The sequence below is a fragment of the Xylocopa sonorina genome, chromosome 4 (genome assembly GCF_050948175.1).
Source record: "Xylocopa sonorina isolate GNS202 chromosome 4, iyXylSono1_principal, whole genome shotgun sequence".
Lineage (NCBI taxonomy): Eukaryota > Metazoa > Arthropoda > Insecta > Hymenoptera > Apidae > Xylocopa > Xylocopa sonorina.
Genome location: NC_135196.1, coordinates 5992287 through 6019707, shown reverse-complemented (window position 1 = coordinate 6019707; position 27421 = coordinate 5992287). Strand labels below are relative to the sequence as shown.

General features: G+C 34.6%; 5 protein-coding genes across 5 annotated transcripts; all 5 read right to left on the bottom strand.

Annotated features, from left to right (window-relative positions):
• Positions 1 to 116: 116 nt before the first annotated feature.
• Positions 117 to 17271, bottom strand: Mrps9 (mitochondrial ribosomal protein S9). Its single transcript, XM_076894224.1, has 11 exons — positions 16957 to 17271; positions 16709 to 16847; positions 16521 to 16624; positions 15825 to 15998; positions 15663 to 15748; positions 15496 to 15571; positions 15282 to 15407; positions 15164 to 15206; positions 14937 to 15052; positions 529 to 691; positions 117 to 388 (listed from the first exon to the last, which is right to left on the bottom strand). The coding sequence occupies exons 1-11, from the start codon at positions 17056 to 17058 to the stop codon at positions 297 to 299; spliced, it is 1221 nt and encodes a 406-aa protein (XP_076750339.1). The 5' UTR covers positions 17059 to 17271; the 3' UTR covers positions 117 to 296.
• On the bottom strand, positions 1118 to 4716 carry LOC143423126 (transient receptor potential channel pyrexia-like). Its single transcript, XM_076894220.1, has one exon. The coding sequence runs from the start codon at positions 4469 to 4471 to the stop codon at positions 1475 to 1477; it is 2997 nt and encodes a 998-aa protein (XP_076750335.1). The 5' UTR covers positions 4472 to 4716; the 3' UTR covers positions 1118 to 1474.
• LOC143423127 (transient receptor potential cation channel subfamily A member 1-like) lies at positions 8667 to 13692 on the bottom strand. Its single transcript, XM_076894221.1, has 2 exons — positions 13557 to 13692; positions 8667 to 11797 (listed from the first exon to the last, which is right to left on the bottom strand). Exon 2 carries the CDS (start codon positions 11689 to 11691, stop codon positions 8854 to 8856), a length of 2838 nt encoding a protein of 945 aa, XP_076750336.1. The 5' UTR covers positions 11692 to 11797; positions 13557 to 13692; the 3' UTR covers positions 8667 to 8853.
• Positions 17272 to 18028: 757 nt separating the features above from the next.
• On the bottom strand, positions 18029 to 21004 carry LOC143423068 (putative inactive tyrosine-protein kinase Wsck). Its single transcript, XM_076894132.1, has 4 exons — positions 20396 to 21004; positions 20154 to 20305; positions 18356 to 20088; positions 18029 to 18261 (listed from the first exon to the last, which is right to left on the bottom strand). Exons 1-4 carry the CDS (start codon positions 20566 to 20568, stop codon positions 18193 to 18195), a joined length of 2127 nt encoding a protein of 708 aa, XP_076750247.1. The 5' UTR covers positions 20569 to 21004; the 3' UTR covers positions 18029 to 18192.
• Positions 21005 to 22578: 1574 nt separating this feature from the next.
• LOC143423203 (serine/threonine-protein kinase VRK1) lies at positions 22579 to 27160 on the bottom strand. The gene is made up of 10 exons (XM_076894353.1): positions 27004 to 27160; positions 25492 to 25662; positions 25191 to 25316; positions 24914 to 25110; positions 24589 to 24832; positions 24311 to 24511; positions 24004 to 24227; positions 23671 to 23933; positions 23457 to 23590; positions 22579 to 23330 (listed from the first exon to the last, which is right to left on the bottom strand). The coding sequence occupies exons 2-10, from the start codon at positions 25655 to 25657 to the stop codon at positions 23263 to 23265; spliced, it is 1623 nt and encodes a 540-aa protein (XP_076750468.1). The 5' UTR covers positions 25658 to 25662; positions 27004 to 27160; the 3' UTR covers positions 22579 to 23262.
• Between the last annotated feature and the right edge of the window lie 261 nt (positions 27161 to 27421).

Below are 27421 nucleotides of genomic sequence, written 5' to 3'. Positions count from 1 at the left end.
AATTAATTTTAAATTATATATATATATATATAATTTCATAAGTAATTTTATAAATAATATACATAAATAAAAGAAGCCATAACTGTATACATCAAAGGTTGTAAGTAACAGATTAGTATATAGCAAAACTTTAATTATTCAATTTATTAATTAGTTGCTCTTTGTCGCTCCTCTTTTTACAGAACATTCACTTTGTGGTAACATGCACTTTATGTAGAACCATTTAACAGGTATTTTACAAGCATTTATTTAAATTTAGCATATAAAGTTCTGTACACAGAAAATTGAAACTGAAATTAACGTTTCTTCCATGTAAATTTTCTGCGAGCTCCTTCCTGACCCCACTTCTTTCTTTCACGCCTTCTCCAATCGTATGTTAGAAGACCAGCTGACAAAGATAATCATGTACGTATTATACTTTGTATATTATTGTATTCATTAAACAATTAATTTTTATTTAGAAAAGTTTAATATCAACGTTTAGTGTAATCAAAATTTTTTAAATATTTCATATAATATTTTTCTCACCAAGTCTCATTTTTTCTGCTATTTCAACAGTGGTAAAGCTTCGAAGTGCCATTGCAATACCCCATCGAATTACTCCTGCTTGTCCAGTAGGTCCCCCACCATTAACAGTTGCTTCAACATCAACTTTGTCATACATATTCGTAAATATTAATGGGAAAATAACCTGTAAGTCAAAATGAAGTAGATTAAAATAATATATATTTTCTTAAAAGTGCATCAAGTTTTAGCACTTAAAAATTATTAAATTCGTTAATCTAAAAGCATATCTGGTTTGCAGTGTATATAGTTTGTACGTAAATTAATTAGTATTTATGTTTTAGAATTTCGTTTTGCAAGAATTTTTAAAAGGAAGGAAAAAAAAGCATTAGTTTAATTACCTAATTAATATAGAATTTTTTACAGTGAGATATATATGTCCATTACCAAAAATCTCTAAATTCTTGACTATTTCTTCTGCTGTCAAAATGTTATGAGCGATCAAGATGTCTTAACATATTCAAATACTATGCAAAACATCATATCTGAATGACAAGTTAATCTCGAGACATTAATCAAGTCGAATTTTTTAATTATCAAGTACTAACATTCGTTTTTATCTTATAAATTATTTCTTATAATAATTGCAATGACAAAAATCAGTTACAAGTATGCAAGGTAATTACTAAAAAATCCTGACAGCGACAAAAGAGGTTGCCTAAAAGGGTACAAAAAAGTTACAAAATATTCTTCTTTCTACTTTCACTTTCACTGGCGGTTCCAAGCCGGTTCCATAAATCACTCGTGATACTTAAACTTACGATATTTACATAGAAAGTTAATCGATCAATTCGACAGATTTCGGCTATCCGTATCGTTCACTTGCACATTATTAATTACAATACGTCTGTCCACGGTTCTAGAAGATTAAGTTACTTGTTAATTTCAATCAGTCAGTACCTAAGTGATTTCAGTTACTCTTTTCCTTCGCCATACTTTTCACAACATTCTCCAGCATTTTATTAGTATCTAACAATTGCTCCTTCAACGATTTGATCGCATCCTCGTAGGACTGTAACTTGTTGGCTAAGTTCTCAATGACTAATTGGAGATTGGAGTCGGAATATTCTTCGCTCTGTTGCCTCATCCACATTACATGATCGCTCAAACTGATACTGTCGTCGTTCATGAACGGTATGTTCTTTTGGGCTATCTCGTATGCAGCCTTTAAAATGTCCTTTGGTAATCTCTTCTCCAAAGGGTTCAACGGTTTGACCACCAAAACACGCCTTCTGTTCTCCACGTTGATCTTATGGTCGGACATCCATTTTCGAAAGGCATACGGTATCGAGCTGTTGTGGAGGACCATCTCTGTGAAGAGGATCAATTTTGTCTGCCGTACAAGTTTTGTGAGACCAGCGTGATTCCTTAGCCCTTGAATATCGTGGACGGCGATCCCGACCAGTAAGTTCATCAGGATCACCGTGACAAATACGATGAAGAGCGTGAAGAGGATCTGAGAGCATACCGAGAGTGGATGATAAATCACAACCGGTCCCTCGGATTTTAAGTCCTGGTCGATCTGTGTGATCAGTCCATCGAAGTCCAATTCCCCAGCCATCATCGCCAATACTTTAATGAGTCCAGTAAACGGGTTACCGAAAGACGGTTCGCCGACGAAGATCACGCAAAAGCTGACAGTGAAGCCAATCAACAGTCCTGAATAGGCAAGCAAGAGTTTGGCAAATTCGAACTGTATGTGAGTAAACATTGCTACGTAAGTGCCGAAAGCTGGTAGCTGACCGACCATCAGCATAAGATTCGTCCAAGCGCACAGTATCGCAAACGCTCCGACGTAATTCTGCCAATCGTACGTGCGTCCCGTGTACACGAACGACGTGACGAAAACGCTGATTATAACGATACTGTCGAGGACGTTGTCGATGTTCGAGAAGTACTGCTTCGCGGACGTGTACACCATGAAGCCGAATATTTTCCTTGGTATAGAGATGCAGGTAAATATGAACAAGAGGTACCACTGGATCTCGATCACTGGCCGCCAAAACAGGAACCCGGAGATACGTTTGCTGCTGCAAATTTTCGAGCTGTTCGCCTCGTCGTGGTTGTAACATTTGTACGCCAACGCTGTGAGGACGTAAGTAGTCATGCAGATCACGGTCATGGCGTAGAGCAGAATCCTGAGTAAATAGAATTTCCTGATCTTCTCCCACTTGAGATGCAGGAAGGCCATCACCAACGGGTGCGATAGTAAATCCTTACGGCGTTCCTGAACGAAGGTGTTGATGAGGCTGGTCTCGCATTGGTTCCCGCTGGGGAAGAGCAAGTCAAAGTGCAGCCTCATCTCGAACTCTCTGTTATGAGGTACGGGTCTTCTCAGCGTGATCGACGCGTCCAGCCTCTGCTGGAACACCTGCAACGACTCGGGTATTTTTCTCAGTATGATGTTCAACGCGGACAGCCCTGCGCTGGTGGTAGCGCTAACGTCCGCACCGGCCCAAATCAGTACATCGACGCAATGGGACTGCTCGTTCAGTGCCGCCACGTGGAGAGGAGTAAACCCAGTCTTGTCTGCGGCGTTCATCAAAGCGCCGTGCTTCAACAGAAGTTCTACAAGCTTCGCGGATGAATGAGTGGTCATGACAGCGAAGTGAAGAGGGGTCCTGTGAGCCCTGTCGACCGCGTTCACGTTGGTACCTGGCGAATCGAGGAGCAATTCGACGCATTTCATCGACTGCACGAAGCAAGCTACGTGAAGCGGCGTCTCGCCCATGTGATTTTTCTCGACCACGCTCGCCCCACGTTCCAACAACAATTTCACTATCTCCACAGCCCCAGACCTGATAGCGCAATGCAGAACTGGTTCGACCGTATCCTGGCAAAGGTACGTGCTCGGTTTTGCGCCGTTGTCGAGCAGGACTCGCGTCGCGTCCGGTGAATTCCCAAGAACAGCGAAATGAAGAGGCGTGTAATGATTGATCGGATTCCTGTAATTAATATCTACGCCCCTCTTTATCAGATGCTGGATGCAAGCTACGTTACCGCTTAACGAAGCCGACAGGATAGCGTTCATGCCCGTGCAGCTCTCGACGTAGTCGGGCTTCACGCCTGATTGTTCCAATTTTGGTAGCAGATGCACCAGGCCACGATAACAGAACCATAAATACGCAATATTCCGTATCCGCTCCCCTGTAACTGTCTCTGGTAAGCCATTGCACTTTTCAAGCTCAAGTAGCGTTTTCATTTCGGTGGTAGTCACGATGGACCACATTATCGATCTGAGGTCGTTGCCATTTATTTGTGCCTGCCTCAGTACATCGAAATTATCATAGAAAAGGGACTCGTCGGCTGGCGGAGGTGTGCCAGCGTCGATTTCCACGTGATCGGTCGTAGATTCGACGAGAGGTGTGTCGTTGATCACGATCTTCTCCGAATTGCTCGGCTGTCGATACCTGATGGATCGAAAGGTGGATGCCAGTCTGGCGGACAGGAGATCGTTTGGCGGATCATTTAAATTCGACAGGGAGCAATGCTTCGTTTTTCCATCGTGAGCGATGTCCTGCGGCACCCTCAACATCCGCGTCGTCCCGTCGTTGATGGTTTCGTTGTTGTTATTCGTGTTCGTCGAGAAATCTTTGTCCTCGTCGAGGTACAGACAGGAACGTCGACTCTTTAACCTCGTTAAAGAGTAATGCCTGGTTCCCCTCCCGTGGCTGGTCAGCGGCTTCATTTTCGACTGGCTCGCCGATCTAGCGACATTTTCGCCGGTTACACCGTCTCCGTCTGCCGTCCTCCGGTAATCGTTCTCGTCGAACGAAAGACGACGGTCTCTTAAGCTGATTAACGAGTAACGTCGCGGCGACCTTTCTTCGGTAACCGTAATCGTTCGCCCCTGCACGGTAATGTTCGGCTCGTCGTTTGAACACCCGTGCATCTGTTTACCGTCCATTATCCGCCCGTGATGGAGTATTATTCTTTGCTCGTCGTACGACACGATGGAGGAACTGCGACGTAACACAGAAGGCACACTCTACTATCGTGGATCACCTCGAAAGAACGTTCCAATCGTCATACCTCGGCCTCACTCTTTTCTTCGTTTATCACGTCACGTCCCAAAGTCATTTAGATCACTTTAAGAGAATGCTCTCGTCATTGCAGCACACGCGACTACCGGTGTCACTCGCCCGAGTGACTTATATTAGTCGCATCGTGGATGAATTTATTCTATATATAAGTACAGAGGAAAAGAGACGCTTCCGTCGGAGGAACCAGTGGCTCCTTCGAATAGAGACCTTGAACTTAAAAACCGTACGAGATCGGGGGTCGTACCGAGCCAGAGAGTCACGTTGCGGTAAACGTACTTTCTCGTGCGAATTTCATTAAATGCTTCTCTTCCCTTCTTCTTATCCGGACACGTTACGTTTCTCGGTCTCTTCTGGATCCTCGTGGAACAAAAATCTCTTCGAGATTCTTCTCGGCCCCTCAATCAGGTTGTCAATTTAATTTTCTCTTGCCGCGATGCATCGTTACGTTCTTTCAAGTTGGCACCAGTCAGTGGAGATTAAAAAACAAGAGTGATTATATTAAAAATATATTCGAAATATTATAAATACAAATTCGGGTTATGCAGTAACGTTCATCAATGAATACTGATTATTCCGTCGTATGTTAATGAACAGCGTTTTAATGACGTAGCCTGTATTTACTTTACACTGACATCGATGAAACTTATTTCTTGTTTGCAGCAAATTATCGAATTACGCGAGGAGCGTAGAAAGAAAAAAAATTAATGGCAACGAAGAAGCACGTTTTAAAGGTCAAGCACTGGGATGACAACGTTCGACTGAAGTTTGTTTTCACTCAACATTTTCTTGATTTCAACAGAACGCAAGTATAACAGAATTCTATGCTTCACTCGCACACGGTTTTCGTTAATCAGATAATTTAACTTCAATGTCCGATGGTAATTCGCGAATACCACTCTGTTGGCACGCAAAAAGCTGCTTAAACAAATATAATCCACGTAACAAAACGTTTACAGTTACGCAATGATATTTTTATAAATTATATTTCCTTCAATTCGTTGCCTCTCTAATTTACGCTTTCTCATTTCAGCGTACGAGTTCAACATTAACACATATACTTAAGGCGCTCCTTTACAAAAAATCTGTCGCAGATACTTCGGAATATCTCGTTCCTCGCGATCTTCTGGCATTTACAGGAAGCTTTCCTGCTTTCCCTATCGTCTACACGATTCTCTTAAAATTAGAATTTGCCAATTCCTCGTGTACACACACCAGTCAGTCGTTTGCAAAAAAATGTAAAGGTTCACCGGCACACTTCGTTCGTTCGCGCGGTCCGACGATCGAAAATAAAGTCGAAGGTTCGTCGATCATTTATTTAGCTAGGTTTTTAACTTGATGATCGAGAGAAAGTCCCGTTACTGATCCACGAACGCATCTGTGGATCTCGAATTAACGCGCAACGACCGAAGAGGTTGAAACTCCGGACGAGGCAAGAGTCCGCGCGGATATGAGCCTTTTTACGGATTCCGTCTGGTCTTTAAGATGCTCTTGCAAAATCTAGATAGACTCGCAGGCCCTGAAACAACTGGCGTCCTTGTTCAATTCTATCGTAGCAATGTAACCGTGTTCTTCGTGATACAGCTTGTATACGCTTGTATCGAGTCGAGTCATTTTAGTTTCGGATTCTGTAGAGAAAAATTTGAACCGGTTCCTACGTGCGGTTCTTAATTCTGTCCCTTTGATTGTTAAACGACTACGTGTGGGTACATAAAAAAACGAACCCAAAGTGGGTTTATCGTCGGTGGTTATTTTCATGTATAGAGAGAGATGCGATTCAATGAAGTCGAGAAATTCTTCTGGTACTGATTGAACGTTTCCCTCGTTACAGATTCATCGATGGAACGAACGGAAACATCAGTGCAAATGGAACGAGTTGTAATTAATGCTCGCTGGAATATTCTGTGCCAACTTTGATCTTATCGAATATTTTTACACCCGTAAACCGTACGTGACTGTACAGTATACTCATCGAGTGCGGTATTCACGATATATTTCTACGTGGAACAGGTATAACAGGTATGATATTTTTGTTGGCATTTAAAAATGATTTGCACGAGGGCTTTGTAACTCATTTAGAAATACAAGTCGCGTTCGATCGATAAGATACAGGAGAATAGGGGTACAATTGAGAGAGCTCGTGAAAATGCTGAAAAATTGATTAAGTATCCGAATTCTAGGAAACGATTGTTACGTGCTTCCGTAGGTGAGGTAGTTAGTAATTTCGGAAGAGTGCCTCACAAGAGTCGACGATTAGATCAGTAGAGCTTTTTGTTTTCGCATGGCAATTCAAGTTGAAAGTCATTGCTATTTTTACAGCAGCATATTAAAGAGTTACCGTTCAGTAGATTAAAAAAAATAAAAAAAGTAGATTAATTTGCATTTCAGATTTCATGTTGAGATAAGTGGCTGACGATCTTTGCAAGAGGAGGAGTCGTAAATGACGCATAGGAACGATTCAAAATCGTGTAAATGAACACATTATCGATTTGCATTCCGCCTTCGTTTAACATTTTTGTTTTCTTTATGTCTGCATGCCTTGCAAAACGTGGTTTAACTTTCAGGAGTATATTGTTCTCCTAGAGTATCAGTAAGAATGTCGGGATAACACCACGTTTCTTGAAATTGCTGTTAGAGATAAAACGACGAAAAGTAAACAAAATTACATTTCAAGCATAATATATAATTTTGCTGGTGTTACACTTAAAAATATTTGTGACCCTTGCTGTCCTCTTCTGATTTTTGCTAGTTGTTCAAGAAATAAATGGTAACAAATGATATACAAAATGATTCATCTCTCGCGGTTATTACATATCAATGTCTTGTATACCTCTTTGAAACTGTAAACACGTAAGACCAATTTCGATTTACTCGCGTGCGAATAGTATGATTCATATGAAAAGCAAGTGCACCTCGCGTCAAAATAAACCGTATTCATATTGTTAGACATTATTACGACATGCAAGAAGAGTAAAAATACACAATGATTAATATTAATAGGAAGAGTTAAGTGCTGAAATAGTTGTTTGAACAAAATTTCACCGACATGTATTATATTCAAAAGGAACGCAACGCAATGTATTTTTAAAAAATCGATACTTGTATAATTAACGTTTGGATAACGAAAAACCACTTTGTACATTTCTCTGTTGCACTTTTTTTTTATTTCAATCACACAAATAGCATTTTTTTATACGTATACGTTTAGACATTATCAGCAATTTCAAAATACGGATCGTGCAAATTAAACAAAACGTTTTGTCTCTTTAAATATTCTTAAATGTCGGAAATCAAACTTATATGTGCTAACAAGATTTTTGTTTGGTAAAAATCAGGATGTATCTCCAAACTAGTTTATTAAGTAAAAAATTGAAGCTTCCTAAAACATTAAAATTTACCATCAAACCATTTTTTCACTCATACGATTATATTGTAATTATTATTATTATTATTATTCTATAATACAATAATTTATATAGTTTGAACGGTCGTACAAAGTATAAAATTAAGTATTATCAAGACTCCTCGTTGTATCTAATTTATCGCATTAATATTTGATTTCTATACACTCCTATAGTTTTATTTATATCATGGACGGAATTTAATGACTTAATATATTGCAATATAATATTTTACAAATATCGAGTAGAAATCTGTACATCAAGATAGATAAATATAATTGCTAATTCTTAAATGGACAAATTCCTTCTCCAATTTTTGTCATTGGGTATAATTTCGTTGCGTAAATTATTCATAACGTTCTTAATAACGTATAAGAGCCAAAAATAGTGCACCATCAAAGCTGTTAAAATTGCAAAGAAAATACAAATAGATTTAAGTCACAATTGAGAAAGTTTCAGTTTCGTAGAAATCTGTTTTCAGAAGATGCTTAACAGATGTAATTGTTGGCCTTCAACCGTGATTCCGTCCGTTCAATCGCTGGATTTCCCGTTTGAAATTTTTTTGCTCCGTTAAAATAATTACGCCAGGCTTTATAAAATGAATTCTATAGGTGCGATCAAAGTCCAGCCTTGGTAATATACGATTGCAACTTTCTTTTTGAGTTCGATTCCTTTAGATTGAGAGAAGCTTGATATTGAAACGGCGTAGATGCTATAGCTTCGCATTCTGTTGCATAGGTATGCGCGATTGCCATGTCTCTAAGGTCGATTCAATGATCTAAACTTCTTCAGATCATTCACACGATATAGTCCAGCTAGTCGCGAATCTAAGAATTCCTCGAGCGAACTTAATTGTCCTCTTCCTGTTCCTTCGTCGCGGCGCGTTTGTCGTTCACCAGCATTACCACGAGATCCTGAAGAAGCTGATGGTTCCTTTCGCAAATTTTCTTCAATTCGGTCAATTCACCTTTCATTGTATAATCGTCGAGTGACACGTCTTCTCTCGGCGAACACCGACGATAAGTTGAATACGGCTCGCTCTTCAAGCACGTGAATCCAGCGGCGTTCGTCTTTCTGCTGCACAGCGTCCTGGGCATATTTTTACGGTCCTTCGCGACCTTGTGCGCCGCTACCAATAAATCACGAGGCAATCTAGTCTCCCTGGGGTTTAACGGGCGAACGGTTAACACCGCTCTCAAGGGCGACGGCAGTAGCAAAGCGGTCCAGCGTAAAATTTTCGTTAGTCGTTTTGGCATCAGGCCGAGAAAAAGGGCAGTCTCAACGTCGCAGATAAGCTTTGTTTGCCGAACAAGTTTTGCAAGTCCAGCTGTTTTTTGCAGTCCTTTTATATCGTGGACAGCAATGCCTACCAATAGATTCATGAGCACGATGGTAACGAAAAGGAGGAACAGCACGAACGATAATTGCGCGGAGACTTGAAGCAGAATCCAAGACGTGCCGCCTGAATCGGACGACTTCCCGTCCTCTTCCCGGGGAAAGAATAAATCCTCGAAATTCAATTCACCGGTCATCATGACGAGAACTTTGATCAGGCCAATGTGAGGACTGCTGAACGATTTCGAGCGTGGAAAGATCACGCAGAAGCTCGCGGTGAAACCCACCAGGAGGCAGGCGTACGCTAACAGAAGCTTGAATACTTGCGCTTGGACGCTGGTAAACATCGCGACGTACGCTCCGAATATTGGTAATTGTCCTATCATTAACATTAGATTGCTCCAGCCGCAGAGCACGGCGAAGGCGCCTACGTGACTCTGCCACGCGTACGTTCTACCCGTATAGATGAACGAGGTGGCGAACACGCTTAAGATCACACACCACTCGACCATATTTTCGGCCTGCATGAAGAATTGCCGAACGGAGAGATAAGTCGGGATGCTGGTCAGTTTGCGGGTAGCTTCGAGGATCGTCAGCACCATTAACGCGTACCATTCCACCTCGAGCAGAGCTGGATGTCTGTATAAGAAACCATTGATACCAGTGGTGTTTGCACACAATGGCGGATGAGTGTTATCTAATTGACCGTGCGACTCGTTATAACAGTTATGCGCCAAAGCAGTCATTACCCAACCAGTGAGTATAAGAACGTAAAACAGATAGAAGACTAGTCTACCCACGTAATACTTCCTGATCTTCTGCCATTTTAAATGAAGGAACGCCTGACAGAGTGGGTGTTCCAGAATCTCTTTGTATCCTTCCTTCACGAAGGTGCCCAGATATCTTATTTCACCTTGCTGCTGGTGCATCAACAAAGGATGAAAGTCCAGGCGAAGTTCCACCTCTCCAGCGGCCGAACCATGCTGATGAAGCGTTATCGAGGCATCCAATCTTTGTTTGAAAACATTCAAGGATGTTGGTGTCTTACGTAAGATAATGGATAACACGCTGGTACCGCCTTTCGTTCTAGCGCTAAGATCCGCCCCATGCTGGATCAGAATGTCTACGCATTGAGACAATTCGTTGAGCGCGGCTATATGGAGTGGCGTGTATCCGTATTTATCGGTTTTGTTCACGTTCGCCTTCCATGTAATCAGAAATTCCGTTACATCGTAAGCCAACAGGGATCTGCCTAAACCAAGATGCAGCGGTGTTCTGCCGTCGCTGTCTTCAACATTCGGATCGCAACCACCCTTTTTCAGCAATATCTCTACGGATTCCAAGGAATGTGATCGGGAAGCTATGTGCAGAGCAGTCTGGTTTCTGTGATTCTTCAAGTGAACGTTTGCACCCTTTTCTACAAGTAAATCAACGTTCTCCACGCAAGCAGCCTCCGCTGCGATGTGTAACGCAGTTTCACCCTTCCTAGTCGTTAAATCTAGTTCACAGCCTGCGTCCAGGAGCACCATCAGACTTGCTGAATCTCCTCTGTCCGCCACGTGGTGTATAGCGGCGTAACCGTTACAATCTAAATTATTCAGAGTAGGATTACCAGGCGCCAATATCTTTAATACGTTGAGCGCGTTCGATCTGGCCGCGGAATGCAGCACAGTCTCCTCGCCAAATGGAGATTCCTGGCTGAAGCCTAACTGAAGGAAATATTGAGCAACTTTGCAAGCGTTTCCGAAAGCAGCGTAATGGAAAGGGGTATGAGTTCGTTTCAAATGAACATTGGCACCGTTAGCCAGCAAATACCGTACGCCCTCCAAAGAATTACTAAACGCGCACAAGTGCAACGGTGTTAAACCCTGGCCTTGTTCCGAGTGATTCAAATCCGCTCCGCACTTGTGTAAATTCGTAATCAGGTCCACTCGATTAAGAAAACTAGCGTGTAGTAACAAAGCGTTTATCTCGTGTTGTTTATGGAGCTTCACGAAGTGCTCCGGATTGTCCGCCTTTATTTTGTCCTCTTCCAGATCTTCTAATAGGTGCAATCGGCCGCCAACGTGTCTCATATGCTCTACCAAAAGATTCCTGATTACATCCTTGTTCACCTGCAACGTGCAATTAATCTCTTCCGTGCAGGAGCTTTCGCTGGCGCACATAGAGTAGCAATGAGGCTCTTCTATGGGAGGCGGGGTCCCGTATTCCAAACTTCGATCGTCAGAGGACCAACTCGTTTCTGGTTCGGTACGGGGCGGATTCTTCGATGTCAACCATCGCGCCACGAGCAAAGAAGTCGTGGTCGTCTGTTTCGGTGTGCTTGGAACGGATACCGTTACGTCCTCCATATCGACGATTCTTTCTGTACTTTCTTTTTCGTCAGTGGCAAACTTGAGGCCTGTGACTGGTTCTCCCTCCTTCCTGCTGTACTTTTCGCGTGGTTACATCATCGATCTACAAAGAGCATTATTGTAAGTAGCAGACGCACGTAAAAAGGCTCGCCGAGTGGTAATTCATGAATGAACTATGATGGGGATTCCTGAACGTGCATTGCAAAGAAAATCAAGCGACGTTACTTTACTTAATCGATCAACCCGTCGAAGCTTGCTGCTCGAACTTGCAGGTTTGTTGCGTTCAAACATTATCCGTGAATAATTTAAAAGACTTTTGTTTTCATGAAATTCAGGTTCTGATCGGAACGCTCCCAATGCGTTCATTTCTACTTTTCCTTTCTTATTTTTTTTTTTGTTTCCACTTAGTTTTTAATTTATATGAATCATGCGTTAGCAATTGTTCAGCTTACATTACCAGAATTCTCTGTTACATGTACTTTTTTTTCAATAGGATAAATTAACTATTCCATGAATGGTGTTTCATAATATCAAGAAATGTGCAGTATCCTCGAGTCTCCTAGCAATTGTAACATCGTGTAATGAAACCTCATAGGTAATAATATCACGATTTCAAAGACAATTTGACTCAATTATATTATTAAGAGACTTACGCCACTTGATGGCATGCAGAAATCTTACGAACGCGCACGGAACAGACGATAAATTTTGCAGATCATACAGATAATTTCGGTTTACGTTTGATTAAAAACATTCCTGCGACCCTTATGACATTTCTCGAGACTTTCATTTTAATAGTATTGTCAGCAAAGCATAAGATAACACGGCCTTTGATAACGTCTAATTCTGCGTCACGTGAGGCGCGAATGTCAATTGGAAAATCGGGCACACACATAGATGATTACGAAGTGCCTCACCGTTACCGTTAAATTGATATTATTTATACAATAGTTCCAAGTCCTTTAAGTATTGAAGAGAAAAACATTCTCGGCATACCGATTATACTCTAAAAACTTAATAAAGGTATGCGAGGTGACGTTTACGGATATTTTGCGTTTTTGAGTGACTAAACTTCAGAATATCATTCCAATGACGTTTAGGAAAAGTATATAATGTTTAAAAAACCGTTGATACATTTAAATTTGCAACCTGTGCACTATATACACACGTATATACGTACAATTTTGTAAAACACAGAAAACTACTTATTTTTTAATGCTAAGTCTTCTAAGCAAGTAATCAGAGGGAGTTTAAATACCAACAATTTTTTCGATAAAGATCTTTTAAACCTTGTAAAAGAAGAAAAAAAACACAAAGTTTACTGAAGTACTCCATAAATTAATTATAAATCATCGAGATATTTTTATATAATCAAAACTAAGGATGTTACGTTCAAATCGAATGCTTATTTATATTCGATGATAATTATTTCCCAATTGATTTCGAAACGTGTCAATTCCCTCGAGTCGCAAACACTTTTAAAAATATTATGAAACACCATCTGAAAAATGCCAGCAATCGCGTGAAACTTTATCCCATCACTGTATTTGCTAATATAGCGTTATTGCACCTCTCATTTTCGAAATTATATTACACGTACTCAAAACATGCAGATTTCCACTTTTACTCTGTTAAAGTTGAATCTGAACACAGTAAGTCGGTAATATTTAACGTATCCTTCCCCTTTATATATCACAAACTTAATTATTTCACTGTAAAATGTGATATACATAAACCTTTTGGCTTCGAAAGGTGATTATTGTAAAGTAAGCGGTCCATTCGTTTTTCTCGATTTTCCATTGTAAATACATCTCGACGTCCGAATTTGCAACATGCAAGTTTATGCAATTTTAATCCTTTACCGATAAATTGGTAATGTCAAGGAGAGGAACCAATTTACGACGTTCTTCCACGCGTGGATCCAATCGATTCCGTTAAATGGACGATCAGTGTTGCTTAGGTTGCCGGTGTATCCATTACAATATCGTGTGCCTGTCGTTCTACCGAACGGCTCGATTAATACTGAGCTCGGATCGAGCTGCTTATACGCATTGTATCTCCTGAGATTACAGAGACCACGGTAAATCGCGTACACCAGAAATATCAACAATTCCCATGACCTTGTCTCCTTTTCTCCCACTATACAGACATTTTTCATCCTTACTTCTTTTTTCTGTTTGGAATTTATATACATAAAATTGAAGCGTCCTTAACGTTCCAATTTGTTATGCTTTACAAACTCGGAAGAGACACTGCATTGATATATTTTACACTATGTTAACGCTCTTCGTCATCGCTGCGGTTTGGAAAAATACACTGAGTGTAATTACGTGGTGTTGTGAGAAACAGAAAATACGAGATGTTAATCTCAAATATTTCCGTGTTTGATTAGATACTTAGATCATTTTAGATCAGAAATGAGATTTTTTTTTAATTCAATCCCAAGAAAGAAAGTATAGTAACATACACAGTATAGTAATATAATGTAAAAGATAAAAATAAGAAAAATCGAAATTTTAATTACGTGTTTACTTCTCTTTTATAAGTTTAAGATATATATATTTAATATAGGTAATAATCTCTGATAACAAATATCACCTACAATTTCTCCAATCCAGGTTTAAGTTAAGATATTCAAAATATTTGCTTGCAATAATGTCAACAAAATATGAAAAGTACAATTAGATTAAATTGTTATTTCAATATTATTACTAAAAATATAAATATCAACTATAAAGTAATAGAATCAGTCATATGATGTAAAATAGTACTAAACATTAATTATGTTTGTAATACTTTCCTAAGAATGTAGCAATTTGAAACTTTTTTACGTTTGTAATTGCTACATATCATTGATGTTATATTATAATTATTATTGTTCTACATATAAAAAATCAATTACATTAGAAATTTCTATTATATTTTCAATAATAATCTTATATATATTATATAATATAATATTAGTACCCTTTATTTAATATTTTATAGTATATAAACTTACCTTGAAGAAAATAAAAAAAAATAATCAATGTTATATTACTTAATTGCTTAAGATGCTTATATATTTTCGTTAGTTCATTTTTTAAATATTTTAAAAAATATGGTTAGAGTAAAGTTTAAATTATTTAACTATAAATTTATGCATCCTATTGTTTATTTCCGTTACTTAGAGTAAAGTAAGGGAAAACTAATTTATTGCTATATTTTGAAACCTAAATTTATGAATTATTTAACAAGCTTACCTGTTCGCGACACTGTACGTTATCAAAATAGGTAATATCCCGTCCATTAATAGTAATATGTCCGGATCCGTTGCCTATTACCTTAACAGTACCTCTGGAACTTTTCCTCATACACTCTATAAAAATATGATAATTTAATAAATCGTACACGAAATTGACGACATACAACATGAAGGATATTGAAATTATTATTTAAGAATAATATTAAAAATATATTTTATACTTACTGTCTACCAATATAAATGGCCTATTATTACTATCATATTGAGGCTGCAAGAAAAAAGAATAAATTAAACGTTTATATGAAAATGACATAATAACGAATATCTGAAATATTATACTTACTTCTGGAAATTTTTCATCAATAGTCATGGAAGTAAGTTTTCTTTTATATTTCTCAATAAAAGGTGTCACGTGGACTGATAAAGGGTGCGCAGATAGTCTCTCCATACTTGTTATGAAATATGCATACTAAAACAAATTAAAGAGTTAAATAAACTTACAAACTATACTACATCTTTAAGATAAAACTATGAAAATTATATACTTTATTTATTACCTCTGCATCTGAAAGCTTTTCAATTATTGTGCTTTCCAATTCCTTTTTTGGAAACCACTCTGATCCAGTTAAATCTCTGAAATAATATGGAAATATCATCTCATGGAAAATAAATAATTATATATGTATATATATATATATATATAACAAAAATAAGTAAAATTTACATTTTATCCTGTGGAGTGGGTAGCATATGCATTCCCAGTTTCTTGTCTTCCATCTTATTCAAATAATTAAATGACTCTGCAATGTTCTATAATTTTTTTCTAGTAAATAATACTGTGTTTAAATGCGATATGGAAAAAAAAATTCATTTTGAAAGAACTTACATGAAGTATATCATAAAAGTTAGGTTTAGTAGTATAAAATAAGTAATGATGTGGTCTGCCACTTTCATCAAATTCTGCTTCCTTTCTAGCTGCATACAATTTATCAGGATGAATCATCATAGGCCGAGCTTCTTTGTCATATAAACCAGATGGAAACAAATATTTAATTGCATTCTGCAAACATTTATACAATAAATAAAAAAATTAAGATATTTATCAATTCCTTGTCTCATACTCCACTATTATTTTAAATGTAATTGACATAAATAGGCAAATTTAATAACATTTTTGACTGGAAATTTGTTGCTCTTAAAAATCAGGTTAAAGGGTATTGCATTAAATGTGCTTAGAGTATTACATCAAAGCCTGATAAATTGTTCTTTGCTTCAACTCTTGGCCAACATTTCTAAATTATTAAAGATATTTAAAAATCACTAAGCTACTTCAAGTTATATCATACAAACTTATCAAATTCTATCATGATCAAAAAATATTTTTATTTTGGAAGTATTTTCAAATCTATATTTATATATGATTTTTTTTTGTTCCGAGTCAGAGTAAAATGCAATATCAAAATTTGACCACCTATTACTGCAAATTCTCAGTGATTATGAATACAAATATCCAGTGTACTTAATGCTTAAAATTTTTGAGACAAGACATGAATTGTGATAATAGAAAATAGGTATAGTTTACACTAATGTCCTTTTCTGTAAACTTATCTGGATCTTCGCCCATCATATTAGCTAAATGCCGTTTTCCAATATCATACTCGGCTACTTCCTTTTCTAAAAATTTTTCTGAAACAATAAATAATAACATTTAATTTGTATCATAGTTTCATACTATGCAACAACTTTTATAAAAGTGTATTTATTACTCACTATAGTCCCTAGATCGTTGCAAATATGCTGCCATAGCTTTGCTAAGTTTTTTCGGAGCTTTCTTCTCAGGAACATAAGTAAGTGAATCAATATTTTTATTATCAATGAACTTTGTACTATATGACTTAGAAGTAACATCCTAAAATTGTAGATTAATCAGTGGTTTAATCTTTAAGGTTAAAAATAATATTTAGTGTTTAATGGTTATAATGTATGAAAACCATTGATTAAACTCATTGTTATTTTACCAAATGTTGAATAATAGGTGCTACATGTCCAGCAGCACTAAAATTATTAATATTCATCAAGTTTCGTACATTAACAAATCGTGTGACCATTGACACGGCCATTTTTAGCTCTAATAACTAAAATTGATTCCCTCAATGAATAATTTCCGTTTATTAAACAAGTAGAAATAGAACCACAATAATATTCCGCGTAAAATTATACTTCTATCATTTCATATTTTGCAAACTGTCATCATTTTATAACTACTTGAAATTAAATAATAACAAAGAAGAGATGAGAGCGCTCACGCTCGGAATTTTGTTGTCTCCTAAAACGTGTTGCGTCACACGACTTCTATAAAAAAAAAAAAAAATGGAATACTCTATTTGATTCTATACACATATATAACACAATAATGTAATATAAAAATATCACGAATATATGTATATTTATAAAATGTATTTTAAATTAATATCCTAATATATATGTACACATATCAATATTGAAAAATAATACCAATACCCCACTTTTAGAATATATATATTTATTTATTTATTTATTTAAATAAAAAATAATACAGTAAATTTACAATGAATACTGGTAATAAATATACTAAGTTGCATGTACAAAAACCGAGATCATTTTCTGCTTCTTTATAACTATTTTACAATAACTGTTCATACATATAAGTAAATTTAATTTTTATGATATAAAAATTATATTTTATTTGAAAATAATCAATTCGCACGTATAAAAAAAAGTTATAATTAAGATTATCATAATTTTGGTCTACAATACAAATATCTTCCCTATAAGAGTATAAAGCAATTTAAATTAAAAAATATTGATTGTGTTAAAACCTGTAAAATTTAATGAAATGCTTATTACTTTTACCTATTTAAACTGTTCACAGTTTTCAAGTAAAAATTTACATTTAATATTAGTCATAGGTATGCTTTGTTAACATTATTTTAAAGAGAGATTCTGTGCAGACAGAAAGAATTATCAGTATGTGTGTATAATATTTTGATTTATAAAAAAATGTAAAAATCTTAAATATATGAAAAATATAAAAAGATTTGTCATAAAAAATATCATTAAAAAAATATAAAATTAAAAGTTGTTTGCTAGATTACATGCAATGGTAACCATAGGGTACATACAAATAAAGTTTGAAGGTATGTAACAAAACTGACGATATATATAATATCGTGTAAATGCAACAATGTGTAATGTAAACTCGTTGATCGATGATACTAATTTAATTCTAATTCTGAAATATACGGTTCTGTAATCGCAGTGATTGGACAGATGCTTAACGTCTCCTGAAAATGTAAAATAGACCGGTTACTCCGAGAAAGATAAAATATTTTATCTTCCTTTATACATATTTAAAATAAAATGGAACATAACATTTACCAATCTTGTTAATTCTTCAAACGTCGGTCTTTCTTGAGTTTTTACATTCCAGCAAGATGACATAACTTCATAAAGTGGATCAGGAGTATCTGTTAATTGGGGTAGTCGAACTCCTCGGTTAACTGCTTCTTCCACTTCGCTTTCAAGTAGAAGATTAGAATATGGTGTACCACCCATGCTAAGCATTTCCCATAAAAGTACACCAAAAGCCCAAACTACAGCTGGTTGTTGTTTCTTTTTATTATCAAGGCATTCAATAGCTGTCCATCGAGTATATTTTATATCTTCTAATGCATATTTCGATATTCCATGACCTATTAGTTTAGGTATCCAATCGTTTGTAATGCCAACGCTACGCGCGCAAAGGTGTTCGTGTACAATTTTGTAACTTTCAAGATGTTGTAAAGCAGATGCTATCATAGATGCTATAGGTAGAATCTGATTAGCAGGAAATGTAATTCCCATTCTGGCAGTTAGTAGACGATTTTTCAATGTCTGAGGTGGTAATTCAAATACAACGTGCAACGTATCATGCGTTTCGCATGTCCCTACAAGATCAGCAAGATATTTCATAGGAGATGCTTTAATACAAATATCTAATTCTCGTAACATATGCCTCTTATCGGAGGCTTTTAATAATTTATCAGCTACACTATGAATTGTTACAGGAGAGGTTTTGTTGTCTTTTTCAACTGCACCTGTATATACTGTACCGAATCTTCCCCTACGTATGACGGTATCATTAATTATTAATGCGTTGCGCGGTATAATCCAGACTTTTTTTTTTAATTCTTGGTAATGATTTACCCGCTCAGGTACATCCTCTGGAATGTACGCCATATTATCAACTTCATACAGTGGGCCTTGTAATGTAAGTTCTTGTTCCGGAAGCTTTCTCATTCGAAATTTTTCATGGCGTTGTCGCAGTACAAAGTACAATACTATCGAAGCCACGAGTAATGCTCCCAGAAGTCCAATTGCAATGCAAAGCGCTATGGTTACTGAATCTATGTTGTCATTACCACTTTCAAAATACATTAGCTTATTGATTAAATCTGAATAAGCATACTGTGTTTGTCTTTGGAATTTAGAAACCACAGCTAAGCCTATTTGCGGCATTATGCGAGTATTTAAAGGTGCATTATAATAAGCACCAATCATTTTCCCAAGTCCTACAGTGAACTTTTTATACTTATAAAATTCTAAAGACTCAAATTCTCCGGTAATATAGTATCCTAAACCTCGTTTCAATGATTCTTCATAATTATAGTAGGTTACATTAGGACCTGATGGAGGTATTATACCAGGTTGGACAACAAAAACTTGGTATGCACTAATTGGACCGCACTCGCTGCTTCCTTCTGATAATAAAACTGTTACAGTAGAATTTGTGTGTTCTATCACTTTGGGTGTTGTTGGCTTATTAGGTGGACCTATAAGAGTCCATCCCAAAATATATGTAGGTTCACTATCTGCTTGAGTGTTTGTGGCAGTGATTGATACATTATATTTTGTGCCTGGTTGTAAGTCTTGCAAAATAGTAGTATTTGAATGCCCTCCTTGTATTTGACTTTCTACGATTGGTATCGGATTTGAAGCAAATGTTTGAACACCCACAGCTTTCAAAGTATAAGATGTAATATTGCCATTGCTGATATCTGGTGGCTCCCAGGTAATTTGCAGACTATTAGGTCCACTTTGAATTATTTGCGCACTTCTTGGCGGACTAGAACCTAAATATACATATATATATAAATTAGTAGAATGTCACATAGATACGCGTTTCGTAAATGCATACCTTTCTGACCAGTGGAATAAACGCTCATCGCATCTTGACCACCGCAGTACATATTTGGATTGGTGCAATTAAGTATACAAGAATTAGATATACCTTTTCTACCATATCTATTACCGCAAAAGCATTGTTCGCCATTCATTATACCAGCAAACCTATCAATGTAATTAAAAATTATTTAACATAAATACTAAGGTCATTAAATGCAACACATGCAAAACAAAAGCATTACAATCGTAACTTACATGTAATAACGCGAGTGACATTCTTTGATACATTCTGTTGGTGTGTTATTAGTAGCATGATTTAATATTAGAGTTGGTAAATCAGGATCCAATGTGGAACTTTGAAAACAACCCTCATATTTTTGACTAAGTACATGAACACAGAAATATAAAACCACTGATAATACTAACATTATATGTAGACTGTAATGCTCCCTTTAATACTGTCTAATACTTTTTAATACTTTCCTTTACTAACAGTAAGTACGAGACAATTATAAGTACACAATTAACGTAATACCCTTTCGGAATAGTTTACATCTGAATCAGAAAACGAATGATGTCATTTGTCTTTTAGATGAACAGATGAAGTTAGCTGTGCACTGAGTTTCACTCTTTTTTATTATTGAAATAAATAAATTTCTTTGATTATTTGTCATTTTTATTGATATTATAAATTTCTATAAATTTTTACATTGCTGCACGAGGCAACAAAATGCCTACAGTACATCGCAGGTGTGGTAATATGGAAGTCAATTAAGGTTGTGTTTACCACCTATGTAACAGCGGTTGCTACAATCGGTAAGAGTACACAGTAGACTTACATCTAAATACAGTTCCTGTCACGTATCATGAGAACTTGGTTAGTGTAACTTGTTAATAGCTAATCATAATCAGTATATTATAATTTTAGTTTGCAAAGTCATAAGTTCATCTACACTTTTAAGTATCCTGTCTATGATATAATTAAGTACTCATTCACTTCTAACATGTTGAACTTAAAAATGAAATAAGATAGTATGTATAGTGGAGTGGTACTTACATGATATATAATATTAATCTTAAATATTATGTTTACTCTTTCTTTTAAATATTTTCCTTTTATTATATTTAATTATATTGTAAGCATAAATTAAGTTAGAAAAAAACAAATAGTTTATCTTTTATTTCATCACCAACTAACGCTGTAAATTATTAAGAAATAAATGAAGAGAAATAAGCCAGGAGAAATTTGTTTTACATATTTCTTTATACTTTTGTCAAGTATACAATATTATATAAAATTTTGCTGTGACATATAGATACAAGTATTTCTATACCCGCTAAGTGTGTATTATTTGTTGTGAATTATTCATTGTACAGTTACGCTTCTATCGTTAATTAATATAATAGTGTAGTACAAATTAGTAAGTAAAATCTAGTATGTTCTTTCTCTGACAGCTTTATTGATACTACTTTATTTTAAAAGTCTTACTATACAGTGTTGTTAATGAAAATCTATATATTGATTTATTTCAATACACTAAACGTTAAATCACGCATCAATGATATAATAATACTTGTAACTTCTATACATATACATAACTAAATCAAAACAATATTCACAAGAAAACAAAGACAGCTCATAACATCAGATATCCCAGATTCCAATGTGAACCAAATAGTGTAGTTATAAAAATGAAATTACAAATGCATTCTATTTATTGAATTATAATACAGTTTTAAGTCTTTATCAACACTGCTTTTGTGGCACAGGTACGCGTAACTTAAAAAAATACAAATAAGTTATCACAAATTTACTGTAAAGAAATTCTTCCATCTCCTATTCACACACAGGTTCTTATGATATAAATATATACAATGATCAATAGTGTCTCATGTAATAATGTTAGATCTCAATTGATACTAATTAGATTGAATTACATTAAAAACAATGTGAGATGATAATATAGGATGCGAAGCAATGTATATTAGAAATATAAGACACGGACCTTTAAACGTGTATCATCTAACTATGCATTGTATATAAAATCTAGAACTAAATTACTAGTAGTTTTATTTATGCAGCACTCGCATCCTCATCTGTATATTGTACCTATAATGATAAACGTAAACTGTTGTACTCTAATATATAAGCACTTAATGGCTTAATACTGGTCTGTTGAAAAGTAACAACAATTTACGATCGTAAATTATCTTTTACATGTGTTTCATTATTTTTAATTAGATTATTTCGAGATATACCATAATTTAATTTATGTGATCGACAATATTTGTGGATTTTACGTCTTTATATACATAATTTATTAATTCAATTAGAATATTTGTCATGACAGTTTGAAAATTAATTCCCAGGTTATGAAATTAAAGCGTTATAGATCGTTAATATAAAAAAAATGTAATAAAATATTTTAAAATACTTACAGCTAACTAAAACACAAAATATTGAAAATATCTGTAAACCACCCATGATAAAAAGCTGTTATGTTTTGAACACTTTAAGAACGTTACGTCACTTTAATAAAGTAACATAATTAACTTAATCTATGCAGGGCATCATATGTTTCTAACATTTCTTGTTTGTTATGAAATGTATTCAACAAAATATATGAAATGATGATTCTTCAATCTGATAAAAGGTATCTTCAATTTAATGTTCAGATCAAATGTTTGCTATGATAATAATTCACAGAATGCTTACATATTTTATGTAGGCTGATGTAATTTTTCATTAATGTGTTTTCTAGCAAGTCCTATTCTAATTGTATTGAAATTATGTTCCTAAAAGGAAGCAGAGAATTGCTCTACTTGTTAATATACAATTATTAAAAAATGAATCTTATATTAATTATGGAGTTTGTCACGTGACAAATCATGATAGTAAAGCAGTCTTACAAAAGTCGATATATCAACTACATTTGAGGCATTCCTAATAAATTAAATTTTGTCCTCTGAACTGGAGCTTCTCAGGAGTATATTTTTATAAAATCTAAGTAAACTAATAGCGTGAATAATACTTAACTATATATTCCTTATTGAAATAGCAAAGTTGATGATTCCGTTGTCCAAGGAATGAAGACGTATAATATTTAGAAAATCGATCATACTTATGTCGACGGACCTTTTCTTCTTTTGATGTCTTGTATTTTTGTGTAGTGTTTCTTATCACCAAGCCCTATCGTATTTTAAGATGTAAATGAAGTATCGCGGTAAAGTTTAGTAACTCGCCAAAACGTTTAATGTTATTATTATATATAATTATAGAAAATATAAGCATATAAAAATTAAAGAATCATCTTACGTTTCAATTTTGCCACTCGAGAACGCGTTACACGTGCCGTAGTTTTAGATGGAGAAAGCGATGTTAAGGAAGTTTTCTTTTTTAATTGAACGATTTGTTCCATGGCTGGCGTCATCCATTTCGCTTTGAGATCGCTGTTTGTAAGGAAATACTGCTTTTATTTCTGTCCCTTCTGCATGCTATAATTCCGTTGTATTCAATTATGAATACTTACTCTGGTGATTTTTGTAACGTCTTCTGCCGAAATGGAATCGCTTGTTTCTCTTTCATTTTTTGAATTACATTTAACATCGCATAAGTAGGCAATGATGGTGGTGGTGGAGATGGAGGTGGTGTAAGTGACGAAGGTGGACACTGCGGAGGCTGTACACTAATTTTAGCGAGTTTATCGGGATGAAGCGCTAAAACTGCCTCCCAACAAAATTCTTTACATTCGACTAGGTATTTTTTAGGTTGCGTATTTCGCGTTATGCGTATCTGAAAATCATAATATTCATTTAATTTTTTAATAATTATATTAAATTTATTGAGATAAAAAATGATATACCTCGCCATTAACAGGCCTACAAGGTTTTCTTTCTCTTAAGTATGGTCGTTTGAAAGAAATAGGACAAGAAGTATTCTCATCAGATTCTTTCATAGGGTATAAATATGTAGGAACATGATTCTTTTGCTTAGAACCAGACTGGAATAAGTCACGTAGGTAGGAATAGTTAGGTTTCGTTTCAAATCCCAATTCAGTAATATACTTCATGTACTCCATAATGGCAGCTGGTAAACAATATTTGTACTGAATGCGTTAAACAATATTTGAAAGTATTTTTCATGCTTGTAGAAAAACTTTGATAACTTACGAGGTGGCTTGTTCTCATAAGGAAAACATTTATCCATAAATAACGATAAGTTTGAGAGTAAAATTTCTTTTTGTGCATGGACTTCTTCAGGATCCATTGTTAATGATTCATTGTCATTTTGTTTCTCCCAAGGTAATCTACCGCATAACCATTGCAATATATTGTATCCTAAAGTTTCTAAGTCTCCCCTTCTCGAGTGTGCTATGTTAATATTAATTTGTAGTTTAAATAGAATATAATGTAGTGTAAAGAATAGTTTTAAAATTTAGAAAACTCACTTCCATGATGCGCATCTCTTGATGTGAATTCTAATGTGCCTTCATGTGCTCTTCTCTCATCATGAATAAATGGTTTATGTACACCCGCTCGTGTACGAAAACGGTAAGCTAAACCGTAGTCGACTAAATAAGCTTGGAATTTTTTTGTTGTAATATCCTCCTCGCTTAATGATAATAAAATATTTGATCCTTTAACATCTGCATGAGCATATCCTTGACTATGGATATATTCAAGTGCATCCAACTACACAAGATGGAAAAAGCACATGTATAAATTGTACCTTTTAAATGTAATTTTGACTATATTATTTTCATAATTAAATACCATTTGAACAGCTAGCCTGTTAACAAGTTTTACTGGCAATTTTCTTCCATTTGATATAAACAATTTTCCAATATCAATGCCATATTTTGGAATTACTAAGAATCTGTATTTTTGTCCTTGGTATATGTGGGAACCTGATCCTTCATATGTAGGAACACCTATTCGTTTCTTTCCTTGTGATTTACACCAACTATCAACTAAAATTCATAATAATAATAAAAATACAGTCTAATACTGCATATATTGCATATATTAAAAATAAATATGAATTAATTACTCATATGTTTACGAGCTGCTCTTATATAAAAATTCATTTCAACAAACAATGGACCATTATTGTGTGGTTCAATTTTTATCACATATTTTGCATCTTGACCAACTGGAACATTAATATCGCTTGATGCTATACAAAAAATGTAAAATTGATTAATTAATAATAACAGATAAATATAAATAAATATACAGATGAAAACAAAATTACATATTACATAAAAAAATATACATGCTATTGTTCTTGTTTATTATTGCTACCAACTACTTTGTACATGAATAGTTTATATATTAATCAATATTTTTACCTAAATATATATCACCAAATCCACCATATCCTATTGCATGTCCCAGTCTCCATTTCTTTTGGGTAATATCTGTTAATATTACTCCAGGTGGTAATTGTTCAGGTAACTTGCAACCTAATGCTGCTACTCTTTTAACAGGTACTTCTTCAACTCGTCTTGGTGCCATTATCACTATATATAATACAGTTATTTATATAAAATGCAATATTCCAGCAATATGTACATTAATCGAAACATTCATTATTTATTGAGAATATATAAGAATAATTATATTTCTGAAATTATAATACAAAGTTTAAGTATGTTTATAAAATAAAATTCATTTTCCTAAGATAGTTTTTCTTATGTTATACATGTATCTATACCATATACTTCAGTATATGTTATATATATGTCAAAGATAAAATATTTCTATAAAAATGTTTATGAGAAACTTTTAATAAAATTTTTTCTTAAATTTTCCTACATAGAAATTGTAAAAACAAAAATGCATAAATTGCTTTGATGTAAGTGTTTATTGTAATATAAAAAAACTTTACATTTAAAACGTTCCATTTTGTAAAAAACAGAATTTCAATGAAACTTCATTTGGTTAGGTCCGGTAGAAAATATTAATTAATGCAAAAGTTGATAATATTTCTGGTATACTATACAAAATGTTATTTTTTACATTAGCAGAAACTATAAATTGTACAAATGCTAAATTTATTCCAATTGAAGCATAATGCAAGCTGCATTCTCAATGCGTGTTTAAATTTTACATTTATTACCAATACAATAATTGAAATTGTTAGATCTGATAATATATTTAAATTATATATAACTTGGTTGAACCTCATATAATATTATACGTGTTCTATTAATTGTACAATAGAAAATGATAGAAAAAGATAAGTGTATTTGCGAATGCGAACACAAAAATATATTAAACGATTAAATAGAAAATTTCATTACATGTTATGACATTACACACTGTGAGAGCTTTTAAATTTTTACATCATAATAAGCAATATATTGTATTCAAATAATATACGAATATAGCATATATTATAAACAATCTCGTTTTATATTAGATAATATATCAGGATAATTACTCAAATAAAACAATGTGATGCAAGGAATTAGTACATAATAATTAAATATCAACATTACAGTAACAACAGAAAAAGTGATGAAATTATTTAAATGTTGCTGTTCTTTGTTATTATACAATGAACGCTACTAATTTAATAGGAAATGTATATATATATGGTGTGTTTAAATTTTAATTAATATAGGATTATATTTAATAAATATAAATTACGTAAACATTATTATGAAAATTATGAAGATTATTCTATCCACTTTCACATAAAATTCACTATTTCGTGTTTTCCGAAATAATATCATTTGTTTTGTGTCGGGTGAGTTCGGCTAAAAATCTAATTTTAAGGATTTCGTGTCCAACTGTCAACTAAAATAGTCAACTAGTAATAAAAAGCACAGAATACTCTTTCATCTTAGCTTGTATACCTCAGAAGATAAGTTAGAGGACATTGCACATAGTTTCTATAATTGTTTTGCACATCGGTATATTCAATAATTTTTTAATGTGTTTCGTTTTTCCTGTTTTTCAAACTGTAATCGCTCCCAAAAAAGAATTCACATCACCCACTTTTAAGAATGCATCACACTGCCATTTCATGAACTAAGAAGTTCAACGGAACTGATCAACCGACGAGAGCGTTCTTAAATTTATATTCTTTTGACTCGTGCTGGCAGAAGTATAGTGGTCAAATTGATAATTAACAGTTACTGCTTCTTATTTTTAAATTGTACAGTTGATACGTGAAACATAGAGCACACGGACAATCGAGCACGAATTCCTTTCACATTCTCGATATTTTATGGGTAACATCTGATTTATTATTTCCAAACAATATATCTTCAT